This window comes from Nuphar pumila, chromosome 10 (genome assembly GCF_984573655.1).
Source record: "Nuphar pumila chromosome 10, dmNupPumi1.hap1.1, whole genome shotgun sequence".
Taxonomy (NCBI): domain Eukaryota; kingdom Viridiplantae; phylum Streptophyta; class Magnoliopsida; order Nymphaeales; family Nymphaeaceae; genus Nuphar; species Nuphar pumila.
Genome location: NC_143258.1, coordinates 111496031 through 111517684, shown reverse-complemented (window position 1 = coordinate 111517684; position 21654 = coordinate 111496031). Strand labels below are relative to the sequence as shown.

The 21654-nt window shown below is 35.9% G+C and overlaps 1 protein-coding gene across 1 annotated transcript; it reads left to right on the top strand.

The window, feature by feature from the left end:
* Window positions 1-918: 918 nt before the first annotated feature.
* LOC149827920 (zinc finger CCCH domain-containing protein 14-like) lies at window positions 919-20920 on the top strand. The gene is made up of 3 exons (XM_090019726.1): window positions 919-1164; window positions 2631-2691; window positions 19778-20920. The coding sequence occupies exons 1-3, from the start codon at window positions 1059-1061 to the stop codon at window positions 20520-20522; spliced, it is 912 nt and encodes a 303-aa protein (XP_089875852.1). The 5' UTR covers window positions 919-1058; the 3' UTR covers window positions 20523-20920.
* The last annotated feature ends 734 nt before the right edge of the window (window positions 20921-21654 follow it).

Genomic DNA, 21654 nt, shown 5'->3' with positions numbered 1-21654 from the left:
ATAGATTTTAACCTTCGTCCCCGCCTCCATCCCCGTTTCATACCCTTCATCCCCGGTCCAAATGGGGCAAGGCGGGGCCCCGCTTTCCCCCAGTCCACTGCCATCCCTACTTCCTACTCTCTCCTATATGAAGACCGGTAGAGGTGGCGGCGAGCAACCACCTACTATTAGGGGTGTCAATTGGTCAGATTTAACCTTGACCTGACCGCATACCAAACCCTATAGTGATAAATAAGAAGACCAAATTAGAATCCGGGTATGGTTTGTGAAATTTTATACCAAACTCGGGCCCAACCCTAGTTCTGATTAAGATATGCAAATTTTCATTGTAAAAATGATAAAAAAATATTATTTTACCAGGTATGGTCTGAGTCTGGTTCATGTAATCCTTATAGGATCCGGGTATGATCTCTTTTACGGTGAGTCCGATTAGACTTAGGTTCAGGTTTAATCCTTACTGGAACCAAATATGATAAACCCAAATCATGATCCATTATAAATCCAAAAAATCCATCAAACCAAGCCATGATCCATTAGTTCCAACCAATGATCCAATCTATAGTCATTAAATCTAAAAAAAATATTAATCCAATCCATGATCCGTTAGAGTTAGATCTAATTCATAATTCAATTGTTAAAACATGAAAAAATGAATCCATGTCACGGTAATAGAACAAAAGAGAATCTTATTTGTATGAGATTCTTTTCCTCATGCCAACCGAAGATGAGAAACGAAATCTGATGAGACTCCAAATCAAATGACTTTGATTCTCATGATATTTCGAAACACATGGGTTGTGAGCAGCCGAACACGCCCTTAATCAGTCGGAGTCCAAGGCCTCACTAGCATATGATTTGATTAGGGATCATGCGTCCTTTGCACTCGCTTTATATATTGTCTTCCCCTCTCTCACATCCATCTTGTCACGGGCCGAAGAGCTCTTCCTTTCTCCTTTTCTCTCTCATTTCCTTTTTCCGTTCCTTAGGTTTAACAACCCCCCCCCTCTCTCTCTCTCTTCTAGGGCCTGTTTTTCCCTTCTAGGGTTTCTCTCAGCTCGATGGCGACGGAATCGTTCGGGCCCGCCCGGAAGAAGGTGAAGCAGGACTCCTTAAACGGGAATGGCGGGTTCACGCCTTCCAAGAAATCCAAACCCTCGCTTCCTGGTGCGTCTCTTTTCTCTGTCTCTCTATCATCTCCTTTCTTGCTTCTTCTTTTCTCTTTTAGGGTTTTCGTTGTTATCCTGTGCATCTCTGTTTACTGTGGTGGAAATGCTGGATTCGGTTTCCCTGTTTTGTGTTTGTGAAATACTCTGGCTCCGTATGGTTGACAGGAGGCATAACCAGGTTTTTGGCAAAAACTCAGTTTTGAAAGTGTTTGGATGACCGCCCTCCCCCCCAAAAAACCTTGGGTTTCTATACTAAAAATCTAAAAAAAAATGTCTGACTGTCTGGAATAGTACCGGAAAGCCACCAGCACAGCCATTTTCAGGCCAATGGCTGGCCAGAAAGAGAAAAGTACCCTTTTTTATCTTAAAACTGGGAAAACTGCCGGCCAGCCTTGTCTCTTTGAAAAAAAGAAGAAAAAAGCCATTTTAGGCCGCCACACCAGCGGTCCAGAGCCATCCCAGCCATTTTCCAGCCGGTGCGGGCATCGAAGTAGTCATGGGGCCTTCTGGTGGAGAGGGCCGTCCCCCAGGTTTACTCCTGGTGGAAAAATAGTGCCCCCACCCCCTAGTTTACGGATCCTGATTTTATGAGGCAAAACCAGGTTTTGTAAACCCATTTTGTGTCACTCAAACAATGCACAAGCTGGGTTTTAACAGGTTTGTAACCAGGTTTTGGATATCATCCAAATGGGGCCTTTAGGGTTTTGGTGATCTTTTTTTTGGTAGTTTCCTCTCCATCTTGATTTGTTGAGTTGGATACTTGTTGGATATTCATTTTCAACTCGTTCCCTCGGTTGGATATGACCTAGTTTTAGATGGTTTGCCTTCTCAGAAATTAGTCTCTTCTTTCCTCTTTTTTTTTTCTTTACTCCCTTTTTCCTTTTCTTATTTGTTGGTAGTATTTCTTATGGGTTCTATTTTTTTTTCTATTCGGAATTGACATTTTAATATGCTTGAACTATGGAACTTGAGTGTTGTGTCTTCTAGATTTTTAGCATCTTGGGTTTTCCTGCACTTGGTGCTTTTGGTGCTCATTTATGTCTTCTATGAGTGACAGCACTACTGCAGATATAAATTTTCTTCTAACATGCTTTTATTGTGGCACCCTAAGAAGATCTTATTGTGCTACTTGGTAAATTGAATGTATTTTGAGCTTCCTAATGAAAAGGAATTCCCTATGGATATTCTCTTGCATGTGCATTGGGATGATCATTAAATTTAGGAATGCATATTCTTAATGCTAGGGGATGGGTGCCCATTTCTTAATTAAGTCAATTAATGGTGATAGCAGTAGTGTAAATTAGTTCCTATTCTTTTTGGATTTAGAAAATACTGCGTAATTATCTAAAAAAGTTTCTTTATTAATGGTGTAATGCACAAATTTTGAGTTTTTTTTTTGGAGTATCAAGATCAAATAATTCAAGTAAATTTAACTGAAAGAACGGAACTAATGTCCTGCAACAGAAATGGAGTCCTTTCCAACTGGTATAGGAACCAAATCAAAGCCATGCACCAAGTTTTTCAGGTTCTAATCTAAACCTATCTAAGATAACTATTCTACTTGCATTGTTTTTATCAATTTTTAAATATTCAAATGGTAATGAATTTGGATTTCCAAGTATTATGAAGAAACAAGTTATTGGAGCTAATGAATTGGAACTATAAGTTGTTATACAGGTATTGGCTGCATGTTGATGTCTAATTGAGTTAAGAAAGACAATTGAACAGAGAACATGGTTCATTTTCAACATTATGTTTGGATTTAACTACTTCAGCAATCCATAACCGAAAAAGAAGATATTATTGGAGCTGCAAGATTCTTATTGAAAGACAATTGAACAGAGAACATGGTTCATTTTCAACATTATGTGCTGCACAATCTGGCTTCGTTAACTACATTTAAGTCATCTTCTGCACATCACCTTCAATCTTCTTCAGAATAAAACTCATTGGTTGGTTTGTGCATAGAATTTTGACCAAAACACTTTTTTGCTTATTAGTGGATTCAGCAATTTATATGCAATTGCACGGGAGAAGTTACTTTATTGGCTTAATCTTATATACTAGTTACAATTTAATGTGTATGCAACACACACAAATTAAACAAATTACTACAGCAATAAGATTGTAAATCGGCCTTCTTATGTACATGCTTGTTTCAGTGCATGAAAGTTGTAAACACATTTTATTTGTCTCTTAATGTAAAATTCCTTTTGCTCATCTTTTTTTATTGTATGGTTGTACTTGTAGTTATGTATCTTGTACACCACATGTGGCAACATGTGCCTGCTTGCATATATGTGTGTGTGAGAGGGATGACTTTTTCATGTTCTTGTAGTGTAGTATGCATAAGTAGATTCAGTTTTTAAAGGACTATTTCCTCATTATATTTTACAGGTAGTAGGTATAATACTTTGTGTATTTATGTGTTCATGTGTCAATACATGCATGTGTCTATATATACATACTCTTTTATGATGCATCTATGTATGTACGTATTATATGGTGTGTATATTTGTCTAATGTGTCTAAGTCTTTGTTTATTTTTTGGTGTGTGTATTAATTTGTTATATATAATGTGTATGTGTTTCAAATGTACACACAAAACATACATGGATGCCATTCCAAATAAATACACAATGTTGTTAGGAATTAGGACTTGGGACATATGTACAACATGTTGGAAAACTATTCAAAGTATTCTAAAGAAACATTTTGTGGTATCTTATGTGCCAACAAAATTGGATTTTGTAATATTGATTCTTTTTTCCGATGAAGATGAGATGAGATCTTCAATGATATGTTGTAGAGTATGGCTTTAACAAATTATAGCATCTACGACTTTCCTATGGCCTTTCAGATAATGATTGGTGAAGGCAATTGCTGAAATTTTAAATATTTTTTGGTTTTGTGTTTTGGGAGAAATATAGGACATTTTATCACTCTAATGTCTTGGAATGAGAAGCCTTTCAAAGACTGGGGGACTAATGTTTGATTTCGTGGGTGTTGAGATTCTTCCATTTTTTTTTGTGAAGGTGATCGTGTCTTTTGGTCTTATTCTAAATGCAAAAAGTGGTGGACTTTTATTGCTAGTCAATAGAATGCTGGAGGTGGTTCCCTAGAATTAATTCAATTAAAATTGCAATTATAAGAATCATTCACATTGGGTGTTTATCACATGTATTCCCTTAGAAGCATACAATGATAAGACATCATATAAAACAGAGGGAAGGATGTTTCATACAGAGAGATAATATATAACTCTGTTCCTAACTATGTGACATGTATACAGCCTATTTTATGAAGTTTTCAATATGATTATTATATAAGGAGACACGATACATGAGCCAAAATGGAATATCCATGTGATACATTTCCTAATTAAGCAAAATTTCTGCAATGATAAGTTCAGTTTTTTGCTTGATTGGTTATATTCATGGTTGGCTGTATCTTGGGTAGAGTCATCCAAGTTTTTGGACGTAGGCCCATTTTTTACGAAAATTTCTTATCCCTATGTTACATGGATACGACTGCAGATATGGGAATATGATCATTTTTATGAATTAGGTTCTGTGTGATAGCTGGCGTTGGAGTGGAGATGAGAGTGGTGATGGGAGCGGAGATGAGGATGTAGTTGAAATGGGGGGGGGGAGGGAGGCCATATCCACACCTATCTCCCAGATCTAGGTTCCCAAACAGTAGCTGTGTTAGGGGATTCAGTGAATCTCTATTTCCCATCCCATCTGCCTCTCAAATCTGGGTTCCAATCCAAGCCTTATTACAAGTTGAAGATGTCAATAAAGAGCTACAATGGAGTGAAGCACATTAATCTCACAAGGACCTTAATTTGTTGAAGTAGGATCATTTGAACTAGAATGAAGCAGAGTATGCTTGAAAACATAGTATTAACTATTAAGTTGCAGGTTGAAGCCCAAAGTAGATTTTCATACTATTTGACCATGCAATATAATGATGGAATGTGAATATGAGTTAAGTCTATTCATAATATATTATTCATTTTGTTTTTAGGAGTATATATAGGAGTCTGTGTGTGGTTAACGTAACATTTTGTGCTGGGAAGTCATGCATATCATGATTTAGATTTATGGTTTGGGTTGAAACTTCATGTTGTGTTGATCTGCTATAAAATAAAAAAGGGGAAAATATGATATTTTGAGATGTGGAGTGCTCGTTCTTTGCTTCTACTTTGGCCCATGAAGTAAGTAATCAGTTGGATCTGATTTTTTTGGGACCCTACAACCATATTTTTGTGTTGATTAGGATCTGTATTTGGTAACCATTACTTAGGCCTATGTCTGGCTAACACAAGGAATGTGTAGAATAGAGGGTATTCCCAAGAATGGGAATTCACTTGACAGGTTCAGGTTTAGATGGTATCAGATCCGTTAGAATGATGACTCATATCTGGTGATTAGTCGGTCTCCATTAAGATCAGATTGTGTTTATTTCTCAAATACCAAGTAAACCAATTCCATATGCTGATTAGTCCAACCAATGTCCTGTTTGATTGGGCCTCAGTGGGGTCCTGTTTAATTACTTATTTTAGTTTGGGTCCAATTACAAGGCGTTTTTTCCTTTTTTGTTGCTAATGCCTTTTGTCCCAGGTCCAGATTGGTTGTGGTTATAGGTCAAAGGTGAGTTAAATATAACCGTGTCTAGGTTTAAGTGTTTGTCGAGTATTGGTTATTGGATTTGTTACACATTGGCACGTGTCTCAAAAAATAGAGAGGGGGATTTCCTGTGAGCAAAGCCCATAGGAAGGTGAAAGTAGTATAATTTGTATAGCTTCTTAATAACTTGTCTTACTGAAATATTCATGCACCAGTTTGTATATACTGAAATATTCATGCACCAGTTTGTATATACTGAAATATTCATGCAAAAATTTGTGTAAGCTTTTATTAGTTAATTAAAAGACAATATGCTTAAACATTATAGATTTTAAAAAAGCAGAACTTTTTCTTCTAAGTTCTCATTGCTCCATTTTATTAGAAATGCCCTTTTCAAATAATAGGCACTTTCCATTGTATAAGATGCATGTTTTCAATGCACTTCCTCTATGCTTTCAGTTTTTGCTTCCAAATAGCTTTCCTTGTGCTTTGAAAGTATTATGTTCTTCAAGAGCATGCCACATTGTAGCTCTTGTAGTAACATTGGCTAGAACCTACTAGTCGGGTTATTGGATTAACAGGAAACATTTTGAAGTTGTAATGCAAAACTGATTCATATTCTCAAAGGCACACACTTGTATGAGTAGTGGGATTTCTTCATGTGGTTCACATAGTATGTATCCTTCCTTTTAGTCTCTTATATTGCGATGATGCTGTTATCTTTGGAGGTGCAATCTACCAGTATATAAAACTTCAAATGTTTTTGAGTAAATGCAGTTAATGGTTTTTGGTTTCCTTAAAAGGTATTGAGGAAAAGGAATGACTGTTCAAAGAAGTATTGATTGTGGAAGCTGCGAACAACATATATTGATTGGTATGTTGTAAGCTTCCAACAGATGCATACAAGGTAGGCCTGCACACGATGAGATTAGATTCTTTCTAATCTCTCTATCTACAGCTTCTTTGTACTCTGGATGCTTCACCTGGAAAACCAGGTAGTGCACATAGGCCAGGCCAGGCCATATTTGGTTTAGTAATTATCAAGGGTTATAACTTTGTCACTTTGTTTATCTAGGTGACGAAATGCTACTCTTTGTTGTCCAGCCAGGTCCTAGGCAAGCTGAGGTTTAAAATGCTCTCTCTTTCATGCACACACGCACTGGTAGGAGACACTACATGGACTCACTTGGTATGAAATGAGAGTTTTGTAAAATTAGGAGCGCGGTACCTGACTTTAAAATAAAGAAATTAAATATATGGGTGATGTATGCATGTATATGCATGTGTATGCATATGTTTGCATGCTTTTACTGAGATTTTTAATGAAAATGCGTGTATGTATCATTGTCACCGATATTTTGAAAATATCACGCAATATTATCGGCTATTTCAAGGTAGCCGATAATATCGGGAATATATCACGATATTTTCAAAATATTGCCAGAAACAAAATATCAAGATATTATCGTGATATTTTTTGAGAAAATCATTTTTTATTTTAAGTTTATATTTCATATTTTTTGTTTCTTTTATATTTTAAAACCTTTAAAACATGTGTATTTATATTTTTGAAAGAAAAATAATGCAAAACTTATTTTCTTAGTTTTTTTGTTGTTATTTATATATTTTTCTTCAACTTTTTAAACTCTCGAGATATTCCTGAGATTTATCAACTTTTGAAAAATCTCTTTGAGAAATACCCTCACAGAGAAATTACCTTTAACGATACAGGTGACTATGGTATGTGTATAGAACAATAGAACATGAATATCATGTTCAATTTCTTGAACAAGTCTAAGACATTACAACAATAATTCTAAGTTTAAAATTGAAATGTTATGTAATCAATGACAAAATTTAAAAGAAAATACACTAAATATAAAATGAAAAATATGTATGTATTTTTTCTAATGAGATATTTTTTTAAATGAGAATGTGTCTATGTATATAGAACAATAAAACATGAATACCATCTTAACTGCAAGTTCTTGAACAAGAAGTCTAAGACATTATAACACTAAATCTAAGCCTGAAATCAAAACATAGTGTACAATGACAAAATTTAAAAGAAAATACACCTATGTCACACAGACACTTCACTTAGCATGCGTTCATAGATATGATACGACACTTTATGGACACAGCCAAACTAGTTTCATGCAGTCAACATTGTGTCATTAACTTTATCTATTCTTTTTATGATCTTATTTACTTATTTCATGTTCTCTTGAGTTTTTTTTTTCTTTTAAAATTTGTCATCAATTACATACATTTCAATTTCAACTTAGTTTCATTATTTGGTGTTCTTAATTATAGTGATTTAGACTTGTTATTTTACACAGACACACATACATCTATATGTGTGTACAGCCATGTTCCCATGTTCTAATTTTTGAAAATGATCGAATCGTACCAAGCGTATCCGCATTGTATGTATCCCGCTCCTGCATCAGTATCCATGTGACATGGAAATATACTAAATAAAAAATAAAAAATCAAGATCATACATAAAATAGATAAACGGCATGTATTGACTCTCTCCAACACCTGTTTAACCATGTCCATGAAATGTCATGGTGTGTTTTATGTTGTGTCCAGTGACATGTCTTGTTGACATGGAATACACTGTACATTCTAATTGGCGTGTCTATGTGGCATAGGTTAGATGAACACCTAGGATTGAACACACAGGGCAATGCTTAACTGACCTAGTGCTCCAGTGCGTGCAGACATTGCACATCATGGTTTTTGCACTGGCGTATGGTAGTGATTGCCAACCCTGTTAGGTTGAGAAACAAAGATAGTATTCTTTTTTCTTTAATATTCATAATATAATTTTGTGTGGTGATTGAACTTGATATGGATGACTATAAGCATAGCATAATTTTGTCATTCAAAATTGCGTGTGTGTTGTGTATGGGTGTACATATATGCAAAAGTTGATATAAATATGCATGTGCAATAATGACAATTTTGTCATATTAACAGATGATGTACTATTCATTGTGTATGTATTTCTTGCATGTACTTGTGCGTGTGAGATAATCTGTTTGCATTATGTTGCAATTATTGTCTTGTTACGTGAATTTGCCATCATAATGCTACTTCTATAAAAGTTCACTTTTAGAGTAACTTAATTGACAATCAATAGATATCAACTTGGTTACATGGCTAAATAGATGCGTCACTTAGGCTATGACAATTGGTTTTGCTAACTTTGCTCAAGGATGCAAAGTATTTTGAAGGGGTGGTATGTTTGATGAGGGGTTTAGAAATTGCCTTTGGTGTAGAGTTGTGCATTATTATCAAATTCTTAATCACCTAGGACAGATACATGATGGAGCTTATTGTCTTTTATCTTTTGCATTGCTAGAAATCTTTATTTAGTTATTGCAAGTTATGCATGCACGATGTGCATTTAAAGGGTGTTCTATTCTATGTAATTTCTGAATTGTTACCTGCTACCAACTCTCTGGCTTTTGGTCCAAGTCACTTGTCAATATGGTTATTTTTAGGTAGGGGTTATTCTTGGGATATTTTATAAAAAGTTGTTTCTCCTAGGAAAATCTCGACAACTTAAAAAAAGTTTCATAAAGGGCACGTTTGGAGGTGACAAAGATATAGGAAAAGCGATGCAAAATGGAAAATCAGTATGGATTTTACGACCCTTCCAAACGAGAGCAACTTTTTCGCTGAGAGAGTTTTTCTAAAAAGTACACTTTTTGATAGGAGACATATTCCCTCCATTGGGGGGGTGGAGTGGAAGAATGTTTCCTACCAAAAGAAATTTTATTTTTACACTCCCCACCACCCACCATCACTACCACCCTCCTCCTCCTCTCTCTCATTTTTTCCAATTTTCCCATTTTGGTTTTCTCATGCTACACAAACAAGTGAAAAACTTTCTTTTGGAAAACTTCTCATATAAAAAACTCTCATAGGCAAAACTTTCTTTTCCTACGAGAGTTTTTCTCTCTTCCAAACGTGCCCAAAAAGTTTTACATAATGAGAAAACTAGAAACATATACTAAAAAGACTTTCTTCTTTCTCCCCTCCTTTTCCTTCTCCTTGTTTATCCCTTCCTTCTCCTTTCTTCTTCCTTACACTCATTTGGTAATGGGCCTTGTTAAAACCATGAAGGTTACATAAGACCTATGTCACACGGACTCGGCTCCAAGGTCGACGCACCCGCATCGACACGGGTGCGGCTCGGAATCGGTCAACCCGACCCTGGGTGCGGTCAACACACCCAGGTCATTTTGGTCCATTTTTTGATTTTTTTTTTAAAATTCTGAGCTACAAAATTAAAAAAAAATTCTTGGGGAGGGGGGGGGGTGCTGCCCCCCTATAACCCCCCGCCAAGGGCGCCCCCTTCTGGGCCCCCCCTGTTGACGCCGGGGGACCCCCCCCCCCCCCCCCCCCTTTAAGGAAAAAAACCCTGAATCAGGCTTCACAACTCATCACCTGTCCCCTAATGGGCACACCTTTGACCGAGTCTTATATATATGTATATATATATATATGTGTATATATATATATATATATGTGTATATATATATATATATATATATATATATATATATATATATATATATATATATATATATATATATATATATATATATATATATATATATATATATATAGCCGAGTCCCCGTGTCGCACCCGCACCCATGTGACATAGCATAAGACTCAAAAAGGGTTGATTGTTAAAACATATATCATAAATCCTTAACATGATACATGTGTCCAAGTTGGCCCTTAAAAATTTGTAAGTACCAACCTCAATTTTTTTTTTGAAAATACCAGTCTTATAAACTCTCTTTGTCATTACCTACAATTAATTGCTTTTGGGATTTCCTTAATTAAAAATACACAATAACTACATGAAATTTTTTGAGATTGTGTTGTTCTAATACCAAATACTAAGGTTGTTCGTATCGTACAATACTATATGATACTTTTGGGGTTTACAATACGATACACACTCATATTGCGATACGAGTGTGTATCATACCTGTATTGGGTATATCATATGATGCAACTTTGTATTGTATTGTATCATACGATACGGGGCGTATCGTATGATATGGGTGTGTCACACTTAAAAAGGACCCAAAACTCAAATTTTTTTGTTTTGGGTTTAAGAGGCCTCTTGAGGCTTGAGTTTTTCATATGGGTTAAAGTAAAAAGCCTTTATTATGAGTAAAATTACAAAGCTACTCCGAAAAAATTTCACCTCTTGGATTGTGCCCCTACAACCTCCCGCCAACTTACCGCAAAGCTGAATCCACGAAAATTAAAGATTTATGTCAAGGTAGAAATTAGGCTCCACACTCCTCCAACATAGATGGTATAAGATAATTCGTCATGGCAATGAGTTACTCAAGTAATGAGTGAAAGCCGATTGAAAATCGAGTGCAACTATATTGCCATAATATTTTTGTTTATGTAATATGAAAGTATGAGTCTTGTGGCATGTACTTAATTGCGAGATATTTAATATTTTGCATTGTTCTTGTGAACCTCACCGAGGACATGGCATTGGATAGAAATGAATGGAGGAGAAGGATTTATGTGGAAGACCCATAATGATTTTCTTTGTTGGTTCATATCGCCGACCCCAATTGTTTTGGGATGAAGGCGTAGTTGTTGTTGTTGTATTGTTCTTGTGAAATAAGCATGCAATATTATCTATGATTCTTATTAGTCATAGTCACAAATATCGGTATCGGCTATATCTTAGCGAGCTATTTCTCACAATTTTATAGGTTTGGTGATAAATCTCGGGAAAATATCGGGTCTTAAAAAATATAAAAAATAACAAAAAAATTAATAAAATATCATGTTTAAAAAAATACATAAATAATAAAATAAATAGGTAAAAAATGTGAAAGAAAAAAGAAAAACATGTTTAAAATATAAAAATAAATAAAAATAGAAAATATTTGATATTATCCCGATATTATCGCGATATATATAAATTCTTGATATTTTGAAAATATCACGATTTTATACCTTTAATATCGATTTGCCATTGTACCGTGTTAATATCGCTATATTTTCAAAATATCGGCGATATTTGTGAATATGATATTAGTTTCATGTTTGATGATGTCTTATGCGGCTCATAGAGACATAAATGCTTCATATGTGATGATTGTATTTTGTGCAATTCATCATTGTTTCATGTGATATGATTTTTTAGAATTTTGGCTAATTTTTTTATTTGATTTTTGAAATTTTTTTATTAAAAATTTATGGTACGTTACAATGGGCCCGACCGATACGGGTAACAATACAATATTTACAACCTTGCTAAATACTGTAGATATCTAACTATATTTTCAAGTTTTGCTCTTTTCAAAATGTTTTCATGAAAAACTTAAAAAAGACCATTTTTTTTTTGAAAAACTGTTGATTTTGATTTGGTTCTTGATCCAACTTGAACAATTTTTAGTGGATTGATTAATTATTGTTTTGCAAACATTATGTTTTTTTTAAACAATTAAAAGTATTGGTTTTCATTAACTCAATAAACTGAAATTATTGAACAGCTTGCTATGATATATGTGGATAAATTGCTGTAAATAAGGATAACTTTGCAAGCACTCACCTGTAATCTGTTTTTGCAGTTTTTTTTTTTAGAAAATGGTTCACAAGGGCAGCCACATTCTCAGGTTATGGCAAATATAAAAAAAGAACGTTGTGAATCATCTTTGCATATGAGAAAATGAAGGACACCTTCCCTGAGAAAGGGAATCATGGTCGTCTCCCTGTGGCTTTCTTTTGCAGGAACCAGATATTCAGCCCAAACCCTGTTGCTGGTGTATGTTGGGCTGAGAATCTGCAGGTGAACGTAGGGTTGAGGTTGTGCCTTAGAAGGTATCATGCCAGAGAAGGCATCTCACTGGAATTTGAAGGCTTGAACATGGAGCAGTGTTGGACTCCCTGTGATGTATGTCACATATAGGTGTTCTTATTTTGTGATGTTTTTGGCAAGGTCAGGCCGGATCTGAGTGCCCTTTGACTGAATAGAAATGAAAAGATCTTGCCAGAAAAGGTTGACTTCCATTTTCTGCCCCTTCCCTCTTATGTTTAAGGAGTAATGGAGCTCCAGGTAAAATGGTTTCGGTGAGTTCCATTCTTGCTGGATGTTTTTTTGAGGACAGGTCATTGGAGCTTGCTGGACCAGATCTTTTTCTGAGTTCTATTCACAGCCCAAGATTTTCTTTTTGGGCTCCAACTCTCCATAAAAAAAGTGGAGAGAGAGAGAGAGAGCTGTTTTGGGATTCAATCCTATGGAGAGGGATGGGGGAGCTCACTTCTATTTATAGTTGGAACTCACTGAAGACCATCACTTCTATTTATAGTTGGAACTCACTGAAGACCATCAAGCTCCATTCATCTACATTTTTTTCAGGGGTTGGCTTCCCCACCACATGCTTGTGATTTTGGTTGGTGGCAAAATTAATCTGTGATTCACGCCATCAAGTGTATCATTTTCACTGCTTGCAAACATGCCCTAAGTGTTTTTTAAGTATCATATATTATATAAACATAGAAGCAGTGGTATCCATGGCATAAATTTGTTTCTTTTATTGCAAATTTCAAAATTACATGACAAATCCAATCGGCAATATTAGGAATTTTTAATTTGCTTTATCTGTATCAGTATAAAAAATATGTTACGCATCCCTACCTGAACAGTCTAAATATGCACGTCCCGTATATCACTATTTTTTTGGCAGAATGATGAATCCTTTTCCAAGGATGTAATGATTACACTTTTTAACCACAGTAAATAAATGAACTTTCTTTCTGTGTGTGTGTGTGTGTGTGTGTGTGTGTGTTAAGGGGGATGGTGCTACCCGCCCATTTTTTGTTAGGTCCCGATAGGACCTTCCAAAAATCACACTTTTAAGTGTGCTTTGCTCAATTGTATCATTAGATGTGTTTATCATTTTATACTCAATAGGGAGCATGTATTTGATTAAGATTTTTTATGCTCAGATGTGTGTTTTAAAGAGGTAAAAAAATCAATGGTAGATATTATACTAAAATTTGATGACAAAATATTGACATTTTTACTTGAAAGTTCGATTGAGCAAAAAATACTTGAAAGTGCGATTTTAGAGGGTCCTAATGAGACCTAAGGAAAAAGGGGTTGGACCATCCCTTCTCTCTCTATATATATACACACACACAAAGACACATATACATACATACATGCATGGATGTTAAAAATTTAATAGATCATTCCTTCTTTTCCATCATCTTCAAGTTCAGGTATTCATTTACTTTATATTTTTGGTTGATTTTTCCTTTATATTTTGCAATTCAAAATGAAAAGAATTTCTTGCTACAATTCATGCTTGAAATTTCCTCAAGTTGCACTGTGTTTCCTCATATACAAGCAGTATCTATTTTGCCTCGTCATATAACCATGAGTTCTTGCAAAACATGTGGGTTCATCTGATCTTTTTTTTTTGTCGCTTGATGTATGCAAGAATTTAATTAGCAGTATGATTTCATCTTATATTGTGGTTAGTCTTTTATGGAAGTGTTATGTTCTACCTTGTGTTGCAGGTTCTAATGTCTTTGTCAGCATTGGTTTTTTGATTGGAGCAAAAAGAATGGTTGCTTATATAATAGTGATGGTCAAATGTTTGTAATTGTTGACTGGTTGCTTATATAATAGTGTTGGTCAAATCATTATTCTTGATGCTTTGTCTAGTCCATTTCATAGAGAGACAATATTCTGTAATTATGATACATTGTAAAGTTTAAGACACCCCATTAGAATATTGTAGTTCTTTGTTCCATACTTAACAACAACAACAACAACTACGCCTTCATCCCAAAACAATTGGGGTCGGCGATATGAACCAACAAAGAAAATCATTATGGGTCTTCCACATGAATCCTTCTCCTCCAATCATTTCTATCCAATGCCATGTCCTCGGTGAGGTTCAACGCATTCATATCCTTTCCTATCATCTCCATCCAAGTCTTCCTAGGCCTACTCCGACCTCTTTTAACTAATATATTTTCCCATTTCTCCATCCTTCTAACTGGAGCATCATTAGACCTTCGTCGAATATGTCCAAACCACCGTAAACGATTCTCTCTCATCTTATTTTCAATGGGTGCAACACCTACCTTCTTACGTATCTCCTCGTTCCGAATCTTATCTTTTATTGTATTTCCACACATCCATCTAAGCATACGCATCTCAGTTACACTCATTTTTTGAATATGATGTCTCTTGGCAGCCCAACATTCCGTACCATATAGTAAAGCGGGCCTAATAGTCATCCTATAAAACTTTCCCTTCAACCGCAATGGCATTCTACGATCGCACAACACTCCAGTTGCACTTTTCCATTTCATCCACCCAACCTTTATCCGATGATTTACATCTCCATCAATTTCTCCATACTTTTGAATGATAGATCCCAAATATTTGAAACAATCATGCACCGGTATTTCTTGCTCACCAAGCTTCACTACACTCCCATCACTACTTCGTTGCTTACTAAATCGACATTCCATATATTCTGTCTTACTTACCTCTTGCTTCTAATGTCTGTCTCCATAATTCTAACTTAGCATTAACCCCAACTCTAGACTCATCAATCAAAACAATATCATCAGCAAACAACATACACCACGTCACATTTTCTTGAATTGATCTGGTAAGCTCATCCATCACTATAACAAATAGGAAAGGGCTTAAAGCAAATCCTTGATGTAACCCAACCTTTATAGGAAAATTGGTTGTCACCCCTCCACAAGTGTGAATATTGGTTACTACTCCTTCATACATATCCTTAATTATACTAATGTACTTGAGAGAAACACCTTTCTTCATCATTGTCCACCAGAGAACGTCCCTAGGTACTCTATCGTATGCCTTCTCCAAATAAATAAAAACCATATGAAAATCATTGTTCCATACTTAATGGGTAGTAATTCTTTTTTTGATGCAGTATGGTAATTGCAGGTTGGCTGATCATATGAAATGTTATTAGTGACTGCTGGGTCATGTGAAAAGGGAATAATCTTTGTAGTTGTTTATATGAATGTTTGAGCAAGTATTAAGAGTGATTTTAATCATAGATTAGTCAAATAAAGAGCTGCTGATTGTATCTATGATTTTTAATTTTTCCTGTGCTACTAACCTGCTAGGTTTTAAACATAGTCACTGATATCACAGATATTTTGACAAATAATGCCAGAATTTGAAATATCGTGATAATAATCATGATTTTATCACATATTTTTTTGCGATGTTTTTAAAACATTCTTAATTTTATACATTATACGCCCATTTTGTCTATTTTGTTGTTTCTTTTGTATTTTTAAAACTTTTCAAACTTATTTTCTTATATTTTTGCAAGAAAAATGATACGAAACCTATTATTTTATTTTCGTTCTTACTATTTTTTATATTTTTTTCAAATTTTAAAACTCATTATTTTCCTGAGAAAACTACTTGTTGAAAGAACTCCAAAAAAAACCCTCAGTGAGAAATTTGCTTGAATGATGGTGACTATAGTTTTAAAACATGCTTAAATGGACATCAGTTTCTAGAAACCAGTGATATCTCTACATCAGTCATCAATATCATCATCATCAAGCTTTATCCCAACTACATGGGGTCAGCTCTATAACTTCTATAAACTACAACTTTGGTAAATTTTCAATCCTTCACATCATTGCCCATTGCCCCCTTCCAAGTCTTCAACGGTCATCTTCTTTTCCTAATTTCTTCTACTTAGATTGCATCAACTTTTCTTATCCGTGCTGTAATATTTTCCCGTGCATCTTTTATTGGTACAACTCCTTGTTGTTTGTGATATATTCAATTCTAATCGTATGTTTTCTCATAACTTCAAACAGTCATTTTAACATATATATGTTCACCACATGCATTGTCTTTTATTAGTGCTTCTTAATTGCCCAACATTTAGTGCCATATAAGAGTGCCGATCTTATGACAGTCTGTTAGAAACATTCTTTTAATCGTAGAGATGCTCTTTTATCACATAACATGCCATTAGTTTGTCTCCTATGTCACATGGGTGCGGGTGCAGGGGTGCGGCAAAAATATAAAAAATTATATATATATATATATATATATAGTCCAAAAGTTGGACATAAATGACCCTGAGTGCGTTGACTGCACCCAGGGTCAGGTTGACCGCATCGGGTGCGGGTGCGGCACCTAGTTGAAGAGTCCGTGACATAGTTTGTCTCCATTTTATCTAGTTATCACCAATTCTTCTTTTGGTATCTTCTTCAAATTCACCATGTTCCTGTGCCATAGATCTTAAAAATCAATGCTTATGGCATTGTTGAATTGCAAGATCTTGCTTTCCTATGACAGTTTTGGTTTTTGTCACTAGCTTTTGCATTTCACTAGATATAAGTTTTTATTTTACTAATTCTTAAACATTTTTTTAACATGTTTCAACGTTATAGTTTTCTCTGTACAAGTGTACATCTTCTCTATCTTGGTTAAGAAGTAATGTATCATTTGCATAGAGCATACACCAGGGGGCAGTCTCTTGGACGAATGACATTACTTTGTCTATGTCTATGACTAGTGGAAAAAGATGACCTTGAAGCATATCTTTGGTGTAATTCAACTGTAATTGGGAACATATTTGTCTTTCTGCACGTAGTTCCTAACAGTCATTGCAACTCTCTCATACGTATACATAGATGATTTTAATATCTATATGGCATCCTTTTCCTCTTTAGTACTGACCAAACTAGATTACTTGGAAGTTTATGCAAGTTTCTTCTCCTTTCTAGATTTTTCTGCGAGCTGCCTTGACAGAAAGCATCTTCCTAGAAATTGGCCTGTTGTTCTCTCCCGGAGCTTCATAACGTGATTGATATGTTTAATACCCATATAGTTGTAACAATTTTCAGTATCACTTATATATATATATATATATATATATATATATATATATATATATATATATATATATATAAAGGATCAAAGCACTCTTTCTCCACTCATTTGCATTGTTCCTGTAGATAAAATATTATGAAACAATTTTGTTTACGATTTTTTCCTAATCTTAGTATCTTACCCCTTGACATCTCACATTCAGTGGGTATATTATTTGAACCTTATGCTTTATCTTTACAATGGAGCAGAAATAGTGAAAGATTGGTGGAATATTCACCTAGGATGTAAAAAGCTATGTAATGAAGTGCAAGACAAGTGCACCACTTTCTCATGCTTGTGATAATCTATTCAAAAATTTCACCAATGGAGATTACCTGTTTTGGTTGGTTGTGTAATTGTTTCATGTACAGATTTCCTAATAGGCTTTGTTCCTTTGTCGTCCTTTTGGTTGCAGTTCTTTCTGGAGCTTGAGTTTGGCCTTTTCTTTCAGTATGTCTTTGTTAGATGGCGCAGTTGCATTGCTTTCCTTCTATATATTCTTGTCTTCTGTTCTTTTGTAAAATCTAAATTTGTTATTGTCTCACATGTTTGAGATGTTCTATGGTTTCTTGAAGTACCATGGTTTTTCTTGCATTATTCTGTCATTCTACCATTTCTATCACTAGCTGCTTTATGTATCATGCTCTTTTCTTAGTCTCATATATTGTTTTAGATAGGTTAAGTTATATAGTTTTATTTCCTTTGACATGACACAATCCTTGAGAGAGTTAACTTCGGCCATACTAGGTTCACATGCATTTGTGTTATGCTGATTTTCTTTTTTTCTACATGGATTTTAAATTCAAATTTATTTTTAGTATACTGATTTTTTGATTCAGAAGTTGGGAAATAGAATTGAAAGTGCTACCTAGGACTGTGGAGAAAAACCTTCAACGGCCTCCATTTGTTCTTCTTGATTGGTAGATTCATGATATTTGCACTAATAATAGCCTCAACAATTGTAAGATGTGGGTACATCTGCATATTCAATTGGTCGCATCATGACTTGGAAGATCTTTTCATTTTAGTTAGTACATATTCATGTAGACATTGGTTGACACATGCTAAACAATTCTATACGTAACAGTTGGTGCATTCTTCTCTATTTTGTCTTAACTGTCATCCCACGGATAGTTTATTATGCTTTTTATTGATCACAAAATGAGTTCTGTAGCATTTGACTCCTTATCACTCAAGGTGTTATACATACACCTGAATGATAGCCAAAACATTCCATAAAGCACACTCTGTTGCCACCATTCCATAAAGCATACTCTGTTGCCACCATTCTTTCTTGTGGATTCTTGGTTGTAACTAGACAAATGGCCCCATTGAAGGAGTGTGGATAAAAGAAGGAAGGTGACAGGCATTTCAAAAGTTAAAGTTATCCAGCGAAATCTTATTAACTTCTGATGTGGTCTTTTCTGATTTCCTAAACCTTTTAACTTATAGAGAAATAGGAGGCCTAATGCGGGTCAGACTGTCATGGTATAGAATCAAACTCGTATTTTTTCTTTTTCACCCTTAAAATTTAGGAATTAGTGAGCTGATCTGGTCTTTCCCAAGTAATGATAGATGGAATTGCCATGAACCGGCTTATTAACAGGTTAATAGATCATTTTGGAGTAGCCTATACATCACACATTCTGGATATAGTCAAAACTCTCTTGGTTTTCAGCAAACTACCCCTACATCCCTTTCATTAAGAATTGATGAACTTTTAACAACTTGGACGGGATGGTTAGTCCAAGATGCTGGACAACAAAGTTTGATTTTGGGAAAGCACCTGCATTGGCACTTACCTAATGTGCATTACATTCCTTGAAGCTAACCCATAATTCAAGTGAGAAATTAATGACAATTAACCAGGATATGCTAACATGTCATTTTAAGATTTTCCTTTCCTTTTATAAATCAAGCCATATTTGCTCCAGCCTATCCTTACATAGACTTCAATAAGTGTTGGGTTTCTTACCATGCGTTACAATTCTTACCATGTTTTATGGTGCAGCACTGCGGGATGCCCTTTTGGAGAAGGCTGTCACTTTCTGCACTATGTACCTGGGGGCCTAAGCGTTGTGGCTCAGATGATGAACCTAAATAATAGTGTCGCTCCTCCTGTGAGGAAACAACCAGGCCCTGCCATTTCTTCAGACATACCGTCAACTCCTGCTGGTGTCAAAACCCGCATCTGCAACAAGTTTAACACTGCAGAGGGATGCAGGTTTGGGGATCAGTGCCGTTTTGCCCATGGTGAGAGGGAGCTGGGAAAGCCGCTAGCACCTGGAATGGACCACCAGTTTGGTCCTGCTGCTGGCAGCAGGTTGGCTGGAAGATTTGAACCATCGATCCCTCCAGCTGCCAGCTTTGGAGCCTCTGCCACTGCAAAGATAAGTGTTGATGCGTCTCTTGCTGGTGCCATCATTGGTAAAGGTGGAGTCAATTCTAAGCAGATATGCCGTGCCACAGGTGCAAAGCTCTCAATCAGGGATCATGAGTTCGATCCCAACCTGAAGAATATCGAGCTGGAGGGGAGTTTTGATCAGATCAAACATGCGAGCACCTTGGTTCGAGAACACATTATTAGTGTCAGTTCTGCTGGTGCAGCGAAGAACCCCAGTGGACCAGGTCCCACTGGCCCTGGACCTGCCAGCAACTACAAGACTAAGATCTGTGACAACTACGGCAAGGGGTCATGCACATTTGCAGATAGGTGTCACTTTGCACACGGGGCAGCAGAGTTACGCAAGCTATAGGACTGCGACATTTTATCTTTTTTGGTTGGACGCTGTTTAGCATTAGTTCTTCATTCGGCTTCTCAGGAATTAGTCATCTTTGGTTTCTCGTTATTCTGGATAACTTATTGGTGGTGGAAGCGCAATGAAGTAGGGTTTTGTTTTGTTTATTTGCAACTGTAGTGACTTTATCAAGCGCTCTGTCAAAAGGGTGCTTTTCGGCTTTGGTTTTCAGAAGAGTTCACCTGGTATTTACTAGAGAATGCGGTACTAGTAACCAGTATCGAATGTTTGGTACATGTGAATCTTTTCACAAGTAGTCTGTAGCAAATGATTTTACTCTTGCTTCTGTTCTATGCGAATGTAATGTTTTTCAGGTGTAGTTTTGTGTTTATGTGATGTGGATATCTTCAGATGCATCATTTGGTGTTACGGCTTTAGTGATATGGTGCAGAGTGACCGAGAGTATGATGCTTCTGATTTTTGTTTTTTTGATTTATAACAAACTGCCTCCCCCGGATAGCGACCTTGTTGTGCAGGACTTGGCGTGCTGTATGTATGATCACCGTCCGAGGGTGCACCCCTTGCCCCTAGGGAGTCGCCTTGCTTTGACAAATGAAAGGGGAAGGAGACATATGGGAATAGAACCTTGATCGCCTGTCTAGGGGCCTAGGCCTCCTCCCACTGTGCAACACGGAATATATTTCTCAGATGTGGTGCATGGCGAGTGGCAAGCCACACCCTAGTCACAAATAGGTGAAAACTGGGATTACTGATGAAATTAAAAGTTGGAAACATGGTGCCTATTTGGATCCGCTTGTCGGAACTATGATCACTTGACGTCTTCAAGAGTATTGCAAAATCATTAGGCGCAGTAGAATATGTAGAAGTAGATTGAGGACACGGGAGATGCTACAATATGCCTGAATGACAGAACCCAGCTTGAACCAAGCCTAGAGGGTCAAGACATCATTTTAGTCTTAGTTTTAAGATTTTGAATTTATTTTGAGCATGTTTGACAATATTTTTTTATTTAAAAATAAGTTTTTGAGCATTTAGATTTTTTTTTGAATTTATGTAATTTTTATTCTCCTAAAATATAGCTTCAATGACCGGTTAAGATCTATTTGTGCCATTGGCGGGTGAATGTAGG